Here is a 10671-nt window from a genome sequence, read left to right as displayed (position 1 = left end):
ACACACACACACACGCACACACACACACGCACACACACACACACACACACACACACACGCTCACACACACACACACACACACACACACACACACACACACACTCTCTCTTCCACACACCCCTCCTCCACCAGCTAAAGTTGAAGCTGATCGAAAGGGAAATGGGCCGCTTTAACATCCCACCTTTACCCGATCCTGGGAGGAGCCTGTGCCTGGTGGCAGCGAGGAGAACAATGGCAGGAAACTAGGAGAGGAGCGAGGGAGTTCCTGTTGGCTGACGATGCTGAAGACGAGAGCTGCGTCGCGCCTCCTACAAGTGGATACTGGCGCGCTGCCCTGAGTAGTAGGAACTGAGCTCTTTAAAACTTATTGTTTGAGATGTTTTGTAGAGTTTGATTCCAAATGTCGGACATTTGAAGAGAGTCTTAGAAGTCCTGCTGTTAGACTCTAAAATGAAGATCAGAACAAAATTGCTTGCAAAGCAAATAATCACACCAACTAGTAAGGTCACTTTTACACCAAAAGGTCAGTTGAGTTGGTTGAGTTGAAGGAAAAATAAACCATTTCCTTTTAGTTCTGGTCCATTTTGTGTTCACACTCACTTATTACAAATGAACCACCGCCAACAGTAGGCTATTGGCCTAATTTTTTTTTGGTCCCCAACAGAGTTCAAACAAGTCAAACGGGGCAAGAAACACAAGCTGTCAGACAATTTTAACGTTGTAAACAAACCCCTAGGTAGACAAACTTATTTGAAAAAGAAAGCAAACATTAATGATAAAATTATTACCCAAATTGTAAACATCCATCACAACTTAAGGACCAGATTCCCGGTTCAGCTTTGACCTACAGTAGCTACCTACTGTAGTTTTGGTGCAATGAGGGATTTCAAATAAATTACAATAAAAATTTTTCTCTTAATAAAGTGGTTTTAGATAAATTCTAAAATCTGACTATCTGGCCTCTCATGTTTCTTGTCTTGCCAGACTACATGCTTACAACATCGTGTTCCCAGATCTCAGCAATTACTTGTGCGCCCATTAGTGCCAATAGAAATGATGGCTAAACCCATAGATGTAATAAACCACATTATGTGGAGATTAAGTGTCATCAACATTAGAGCAGTTAAGAAGCAGCTGTGTCCTTTTGAAATAAAAAATGTCGCTCTTAAATTGCTCTTCATTGGTAAATTTTTATCACAGCTATAACTTGAGATTTTAAACATATTTAAATATCTGATATAATAGAAATTCGGCAGTTTTTTCTTGCCGCTAGGGTGAAAGATAATGACATGTATGGAGGCCCACAGCTGTAAAGGACATAAAAAACCCAAATGCTACGACCCTGGCTAGCAATCTGGAAATGAACTCTCCACATGATGTAGTCACACGTTCGATCATGACGTCCCTCCAGAAACGCCCAAGCAGCGAGGCTACCAGACAACCAAGTGTTGACATCACTCTGTGATGAGCTGCTCAGATAATTCATGACCCTGCAGCGGTCTGAAAGGGCCGGGCTGCGAGCAGCAGACTTCCTGCGGTCCCACCCAGGCCCGGGTCGCATCCATACAGCCGGGCCACATTGCTCACCCCAACCCCTGTACTGTACGCCCTCCACACCCTCGAGCACAGCCAAGAACTCATTCCATTGTTCTCAAGAGTGAGACATCCCCATGCACAAGTGGCCAGAACAAGCTAAGAGCCAGATGTGTATGTGGTATGTGTTCGTGTGTGTGAGAGTGCATGGCAGAATGTTGTTTTGTGAGTGTGGCTTAACCAGAAAATGCTTCAAACACTTAGGGTTTTTCATGAAGAGGAGTTACTGGAATCCCCATGCAGCATATTGTTTTAAACTTGAGTCATTCTTCCTGAAAAGAGAAAAAAATCCTCAGTATTTTCAGATGAGGGTCTAATCAAAAAAGCGTTTGTAAAGCTTATGATGTAAAAGATGTTTAGTTTTTTGTTGTTTTTTTGTGTCTTCATTGCACTTCCCAATTACTAGTACATCAAACAATGTCACTTGACATGGCATCTTCTTGCTTTAATTTTCTGTTGTCAAAGTATCAAATGCTGGGGTTTTTGATCAGCTGTGGAGACTTTACTATTTTCACTGATTCTGGACACTGACTGCATTCCTAACATACCCATCTGCTGTTGCTGGTAAGGTAAAGTGTGCCATGTCTTGTTCATCAAAAGATTTTTCCGAGGATGCGCTCACACTCACAGGGAAGTTTCCTTCTTCATCAGGGAAAATCCATTCAAATGACCCACAAGCTCACAATGCCAAATTATGCCAGTAATTATTACTTAAGTCATATTTTGAATGCAGGACTGTATGTAATGAAGTAAAGCATCTGAATACATCTTCCTAAAACTTAAGTGTTTATTTTCAGGTGTTCTGCCCATTAGAATTTAACTTAAATTTAGATCGCACCTATCATTAACTTCCCTGCTAAATGAAAGCAGTGTCCTTGTCCCTGCTATGATGACTCTTGTTAAGTCTGCATGAATGTACCGATGTTGCATGAATATTGAGTCATTGCGTGTTACGTAAATTTGTAATTGTGTGTTTCTCATTCAGGGGGAATCACTCATGACTAGTACGTCAACAACAGTAAAAGTAAGACCTAACGTGGCCATGACAATGTGGAGCAGATTGATGTGATTAGTTTTTACAGCTTAATTTCAGCAAAAGCATTTGCAGTATTGTCACCGTTTCGGGGAGCACATGTGGCAATCTGGCATATGATGTCTCTATTGAGTTATGTCCTGTGGAAATATCCTTGACACATACACAGAACTGTTACCGACACGCATGTTGGAAAACCCGTCTGGACGCAAAACATCGGCTAAATGATTTAAGTTTCAGTGGAAGCATGCGGAAGTTAAAGCAGTAAACAAGTGTTAGTCATGAGGCAGAGGAAGTGTTTGCTACCAGCACACAAGAACCGACGGATCAAGAGTTCAATGGCAATATATTCTTAGAAACAGGAAACTTGCAATACATCCACAGGTCTGATTTCGACAGAGGTAAATAAAGGGAGGTGGGATTTTTCGGGTGGTGTTGTGATAGGTAAACAACAAAAACATCTTTACTGAGATCTTTCTGCTACAAGTTGATTTTATCTATATTGAAGGAAAATGTGTGCCATCAGAAACCACACAGGATGCCAGCTCTCATGCTGATGTAACAGGATGCAAGGTAAAAGTGTGATTTATTTGTAAAAATGTCAGATGTTTAGTGTTCTGCACATATGTGGGAGGAGACGGTCTCAAGATTACTGCGATACCCCATGCACTGTCCAAAAACCGCGGATACCAGAATCCTTTGTGGATTGAAGTCATGACTGTGAAAGGCGTGCAAGAGCTCGTAAATTACAATTACTTGCAATGATCAACGGTCACGCACAACGCACACATGTTTTTGATCATCATGTGTTCTGTTTGAAGATGGACATATTTAACACTTGAAAGTGGCATGTTAGAGCTTTTACAGGTTCTCCGTTCTGACTTTGATGAATGATGCACTAGATACAGCTCTTTTCCTTTGGGATTTCCTAATTATACCTGGTCACATATATATTTTGGACGAGGAACAGACAGTAACACGCCCTGCTTTGTCTGGAAACAATATTCATTTCAGTGGGAGACATTTTCTAAGGTCAGACGAGGAAATCCCACCCTCAATTAAATATGTGGGAAAGAAAATACACTTACATGTTTTCTTTCTTTTGTCTTTGAGCGGAATGAAACAGGACAAAAGAGACATTAAGGAAAGAAACACAAATACAATGACTCTTTTTTTCTGGACGTCAGTTTGAAACAGCTTGTTTTTATTTACAGCATTATTAATTCAGTATAAACAAGCATTTTCTGGATTTATGGAAAAAAAAAAACATGTTACAAAAATGAAAATGAGATTGAAACAGTGACTAAAATTATCTTGGAATGGATAAAACATGTGTAACAGCTCCAACATGTGTTCTATACATTTTTTAACATCAGTGTATACTCTTCACATTGGGAAATATTCTAAACTCAAGTTTTCTTATTAGCTTTTTGCAGGGCTTTAGACCGTATCCATGACCTTCTTCAGTAAACGGAGATATAGTCAGAGATGGAAGTAAGTAACGATCTCTCCTCTCCCATATACCACCTGAGCAAGTTCCATTTGCTGAGGAAGGCAGTCAAATATGGTTGAAAGTTTTAGAGAAAGCAAGTAAGTGAACCTTGAGTTTAGAATATTTTAGTAGCCAATGTAGCCCATGTTAATAGCAATACAAAGATGTCTGCAAACTAGACTCGCTAGACTCGTCTTTTGTGTTCTCTTCTGAGAAATAGAAATTATTGCTTTGTTGATGAAGGTTAGATGAGAAGATTGATACAGTAGATATGAAACCACAGCCAGCAGCCGGTTAGCTTCACCTAGCATAACGACTGTAGAATGATGGGAAACACTTTTTATACACATACTATGGGGAAACAGCTTAAATTATGAGCTTAAGAGGTTCTGGTAAAAAGATTTTGGTTGCCTTTGGACAAAGCTAGCTGTTTCCCCCTGTTTCCGGTCCTTATGTTATGCTAAGCTAACCAGCTGTGGCATTAGCTTAATATTTTCCTTACAAACATGACAGTGGTATCTTCTATCCTCACTCTCAGCAAGAACATAAATAAGTGTATTTTTCAAAATGTCAAGCTTTCATACTGCTTTCATACTGTTTTCACACGTGCACAGAGATGCTGTATATTATCTCTATCTAAAATGATCTATCTTCATGAACTACATAAGGTTTTATGAACTCCACCATCACCAAACCTTGAACTGGGGGACATTCAACAATCAGATACTGAAAAACAGGTTTTATAAATCAAAAGATTCTGTTTTGCATTGGAAATAAAATCTATTTACAGTAAATATATAATGAAAAATATCCTTCAGTTGAAGGGAATAATCTGAAATTTCTATGGGCTACAACTGCATTAAATGTATATTTAAAAGTCAATCAAACAACACTAGTGGAAAACCATCAATCCACTGAGCCCAGCTGATGTCCACACCAACAATACATTCCAGTTGTATAGACTTTAGACCTAGATTTTGCAGCTGTGCATGCCACTGATTATCAATTATAAATGTGCAATGGCCTTCCTCTCTATAAGCTCAATACAATTAACCTGAAAAGAGACAAAATTCAGACAGTTAAACAAATGACCAACAATAAATAAAAAGACCTATGGACACCGCAGCAGGTGCATCAAGCACTATTAGGCTACAGAAGTGAAATTACTGCCACTTTAAGCAGAATAAAAACATCACCAAAGCAGACAACACATAGATGTATAATAAAGAGAAACCCCACAGCAGCTGCAGCCACAGACACAAATATCAAAGCAAACGGGTAGCACACACAATTCTAGGTAACACAGTGGTTGTACTCACCTGTCTGAAGGTCCTCATATGTGCTCTTGGTTCAACTTCTTTGCTTGAACATTCTCAGTTCATATTATATCCAATGCTTTCAGCTGTCTGTCCTACTTTAACCAGTCTACTTAGCCTCCGTGTCCCAATATAACCAGTCCACTTCTCTGTCCCTCTGTGCTCCTCAAAGCTTTCAAACAGTTTGCGCTGAAAGAGGCTCTACAGTCAAAGTGACAAAAACAGCAGAAAGGCCTCACACGCCTCATTGAAGGTAGAAGGTCCTCGGCAGTGTAGCAACAATGTCAAGGTAGCTGCAACCTTTTTTAAATGTGCCAAGGTAAAATAATGCTAAAAAATACCTATAATGACTTCACCCTCAATTTTAGTACATTAAGGTGTAGCTAGTAGCTAATGTTCACAAACTGCTAGGCCCGCCCAGGGTGAGAATACATGCATCTCCCAGACACTCTGGAGCTCTGCCTTCCAGCAGCTTCAGACAGACAGGTGAGCAGACAGACACACACACCAGCAGCTTCTTCTTTGCTGCAGCTTTCTTTTGTTCCATTCTCACACGGCTTATCACATTCCTGAGCTAACAAGCAACTTTGGTTAGAAGAAATATCCATTTCCAATGCATTAGGCTATTTGTGCTTCCCCGAATAAGGCATTCCTAGTATGTAGCTATGTCCAGTGTAACATAAATATCTGACTATGTACCCACTATTAAGCACTTCCAGCTACCAGAGATTCTGTAATAGCAAAATACAAGACTTACACACTTACTTATACAAAACACGTTAGAAATCAGGTAATCACCCAGTAAATTATTATAGCAGGCTACACATATTGTTATATGAATAGCAGAAATATTCTGATTACAACTGAGAGTAGCCTAATTATAAACATTTAAGGTTCTGTGCAACACCTTTAAAGGAACAGTTAGACATTTTGGGGAATATTGCTTGTTGAGAGTTATCGTACTGCATGTAGAGACTAATCTGTAATTCCTATTTTGGAAGGCTGAAACCAGCAGCTCTCTTGACAGGAAAGTTACCTTTAATCTCTAACCGGATGTGACAAATTTTATCTTCACACATATATGCATATAGAATTACTGGATGCTAATGACAGCAATAGTGATAGTGATAATAATTATGTAAAATGTCAAATGAGTGAATCAATATGAGTCAGTTCCTGCTGAATTTGTTGAATTCCTGGACATCAAAATCTTTGAAGACTTCATCTAAAAAAATTTAACATGACATTTTCACTCTTTACAGTATTATTTAACAAGCTGCAGTTTGTGGACTGTTAAAAATGTAACATAAGTAATATACAATGATGTGTTCGTAGTTCCTAGAAAATATACAAAGTACACTAAAGGCTGTCTAAATACAACACAGTTCTAATTTATATTTTTTGACTTAATATATGTGATATTCTTATACAATCAAACATATGTACATTTGTAATAGAAGCAGTTTTCAGTCATATTTTCATCTGTGACTATCTCACAATGATCTCCCTGCTAAATTGGAATAATCTGATGTGATGCTACAAAAAAATTGCCTAATGGAATATTAACTTAAAATATACTACAGCTATCACCAAGCCAGACTTGATCAGACAATGTAAGCTTCTGTTTCTGACAAGATTTTATTATGAGCCTCGTTATTTGTAAGGAGAAAAAAGAAAATAATACATGAATAGAAAAGCAGGAATGTACACTTTACATTGCTAGTTCTGTATGGCACTAACCAAAGAAATTGTTGTACTTTAAAAAAAAAAAAACTTTCTTGGAGGCCTAAAGTCTGCCTCTTTTGGCAGAGAGGCTAACTGCCTACCTTTTAACCACTTTCGTCTTTGCTATTAAAGCTAGCAATTAGGCTAACTCCCATCAACTATTGCTCTGGCTCTGTCCATTGATGTTTGAATTAGCCAATGAGATTATTTCTAACTGCAAATACCTTCTGCCACAGAGTAAGGGGCCTACCAATAAAAGCTAAATGTATTTGTGAGATTCAGAAGAAGTGATTAAACAGGCTTTCCCTGCTTTTCCTTTCACCCTCACCAGTAGCTACCTATTTTTAAATGACATCAATATCTGCAACATTCCCAGAAAAAATCTTCTCTCTTGGCATGATCGTAACAGTCGGCAGTCAGAACAGCTTTGTGTTCACTGAGGGCTCTTCACATTATTCCACACGATGCTTAAAAGCATTAATTCCTTGTGGTAATGCTTTACAGTGAGGCAGGTTGATTCATGGGGTCTTCCTTATGTCCGGTCAGAGCCCCTTTGAATATTTGAGCGATGTAAATAATAACGAAGAAGCAGTGTCTCCTTCTCTTTTGGTAATTCTGTATTTGGGAGAAAAAGTCAAAAAAGGAAAATAGGATGGAAAAAACATCAAAGGAGAAGAAAAGGTTGCACTGCCATGAACAGTAGCATAACTCCAAGAAAACATTGACACCAGTCGTCATAACATCTTGGGAAAAGTCAAAAAAACAGTGAACTCGGAATCTCAAGTGCCAATTGTTGAGGGCCACCTTCATATGAAAGAGCTGTCCGATCTGAATATGTCTGAATAGCTCTTGCCGTTGTGCTCGGTGTGGCTTTCGATGCTGTAGCAACGGTGGACCTCTGTGAGTGATGACGCCACGTATGAGGCTGAGCGGAAGAATTCAGCGTTGGCGATTGTGCCTGCGATCTGCATCCGCTGCTGATTCCAGTGTCTCCGCAGAACGCTCTGGACCTGCAGAGAAACACCCAAAGAGGATGTAAAGAGGATGGCATGAAAAGAAAAAGAAGGCTATACCTATGCTTGGCTTTACAGCTAGAAAAGAGGACTGTGGATTGACTGAGGCAAATAAGCTCGAGAATCATCTTGGAATGATGTAACTGCAAATCTAACAATATAGTCTTTCCATGGGAAAGCATTCTTCACACTACTAGCCTACAGTTGCATTAAAGCAGCTGGCACAATGCATTTTTTGGTGCATTCAAGGTGTCCACTTGTGACCAAGTTACAAGTGGGAACAACAAGTGTTGTGGCCATCAACAGCCCTGTGAGCTACCTAACCTGATACTTTGTCAGGACTAGGTTGGACTGTTTTGTAGTGGAAGCATCAGGGTAGGGGAAGGTCTTGGTTGGGTTATTTAGGGGTGTGACAAGATGCCACGAGACCTTGTGATATTAAAAGGTGATGATATTTCTCATCGAGGTGATAAGCTGTCTCACAATATCGGCATTACGGAATGTGAGGGTGTATGTAGCATAGAAAATGCCTCCACAACATTTAAATTGTTTGTGTGACTGTGCCAGTTGTCTATGAACATGCAAATCGCAAGCAGATAATTTCCAGGGTAAAGAGCAAGAGAGGCAATATGCTGCATTAGCCTGGGTTTGGGTAGATTCAGGTCACAGATTTTCCAGTTACAGACAGGTTCAGTTGCATCTAGTCCTAAATACCTGAGTACTGGCCAGGTCTGGGTCTCAGTTTTAGGCCCGTGGAGAACATTAATGTAAATTCTCAAAAGTGTCCCTTGACGTAAACTAAATGAAGTGCAACGCTGAAGAAAAAAAAAAATCTAATTTAGCATGTTGCAGTTTAATTGGGATGAGAAGCCAATGGGTTTGATGTGTTTTCTCCAAATGTACTACGCATGCATCGACTCTGACTCTCACACCTAAAGCTGTTTGCAAATCTAACCTTGAAATATGAGATAATGCAGTAATCAAGCTCATTACTCACTTCCCCGTTGAAGAAGCAGAATATTGTAGAAACCAGGAGACCCTGCATGTGGAAGAAAACAGTTTCTTGACAAAATACACAAAATAGGAAATCATTTAATCTCAAACAGCTACACAAGGAGCTGCAAGTTTCCACAATAGTAAAATGATCGTGGATATTACCATTTGATAGTTTTGCAGTATTTACCTACAGTATAGCTTTTAACAGCATGATTTAATGAGTAAAAGATTATTGTTTGACAATTTTGTGTTGGATAAAGTGCTCCTCATGCGTGTGTACTGACCTGGTAGTGCATGAGGATTTCCATGATGTACAGGTAGATCTCAAAGACCCAGTGATCCTGGGGCTTGTAGGGGAGCAGGACAAACTGGATGCCAAGCAGAGGGATGAGGATGAGGGTGGCTCTCACAGCCCTCATGTAGAGGCTGGACTCGGCCTGGTGCGTCACCCTCAGCTTCGTGATGAGAACCCGAACGATGTTCAGCAGGAAGAATAGATTCACCTGGAGTCAAAAAGGCATTACGATTGATGCAAAGGCATAGAAAATGCCGTTATTTCAACCACATTTGTTAGAAAATACATATTTACACATGCCAACTACTGTACAACTAACCAGATTATTAGTTTTGACACACATAAAGGTCAATCTGCTTTTAATAAAGCTCCAACGAGAATTTAGTGAAAGGAAGAAAAAAGACCAAAAAAAAAAAGAAAAGAAAGTATATTTGTTTGACTGCCCAAGTCACGTCATGACACTTTCCTGATGACCAGACTGAAGGCAAAATCTCCCAAATCAAGCAAGAAGTGAAGAAGTCTCCAGTCTTGCCTGTAAAGTCCCATGTCATGTTTATTAGTATTAAAAATCTGAATCTACAAAATAACTAGTAACTGATGTATGATGTATTCTAAATAAGTGTAGTGGAGTAAAAAGTACATTACTGGCTTCCAAAATGCATAAAATGGAAATACTCAACTCAAGTGCTTTAAAAATGCACCTAAGTACAATACTTGAGTAAATGTACATGTTAACGATGAGTCCTCCATGCACGCCAAAGTTACTCATGGAGTTCCTCAAGGATCTGTCCTTGGACCAATCCTCTTCACTTTATATATGCTTCCTTTAGGCAATATTATCAGGAAACATTCCATAAGCTTCCATTGTTATGCAGATGATACTCAGTTATATCTATCGATCAAGCCAGATGAAACTCATCAGTTAGCTAAACTTCAAATGTGCCTTCAGGATGTTAAAACCTGGATGACCTGTAATTTTCTCATGTTAAACTCAGATAAAACTGAAGTTATTGCTCTGGGGCCTAAGCACCTCCGTGACGCATTATCTAAAGATATAGTTTCCCTGGATGGCATCGCCTTGGCCTCCAGCACCACTGTGAGGAATCTTGGAGTTATCTTTGATCAGGACATGTCGTTTAAGTCTCACATTAAGCAAATTTCAAGGACCGCCTTTTTTCACCTACGTAATATTGCGAAAATCAGGAACA

General features: G+C 39.4%; 1 protein-coding gene across 3 annotated transcripts in view; it reads right to left on the bottom strand.

The window, feature by feature from the left end:
• Positions 1-3809: 3809 nt before the first annotated feature.
• Positions 3810-10671, bottom strand: part of calcrlb (calcitonin receptor-like b) — a 16882-nt gene continuing 10020 nt past the window's right edge. For all 3 annotated transcript variants that reach the window (XM_046060187.1, XM_046060180.1, XM_046060195.1), the window contains exons 11-13: positions 9453-9671; positions 9170-9211; positions 3810-8169 (exon numbers count right to left, since the gene is read on the bottom strand). In XM_046060187.1, coding sequence (XP_045916143.1) covers positions 7966-8169; positions 9170-9211; positions 9453-9671 — 465 coding nt within the window. In that variant the 3' untranslated portion in view covers positions 3810-7965. The remainder of the gene's footprint in view (positions 8170-9169; positions 9212-9452; positions 9672-10671) is intronic.

The sequence above is a fragment of the Micropterus dolomieu genome, linkage group LG01 (assembly GCF_021292245.1).
Source record: "Micropterus dolomieu isolate WLL.071019.BEF.003 ecotype Adirondacks linkage group LG01, ASM2129224v1, whole genome shotgun sequence".
NCBI lineage: Eukaryota > Metazoa > Chordata > Actinopteri > Centrarchiformes > Centrarchidae > Micropterus > Micropterus dolomieu.
The sequence above is the reverse complement of the archived record's forward strand: the minus strand, read 5'-3'. Positions and strand labels throughout refer to the sequence as shown.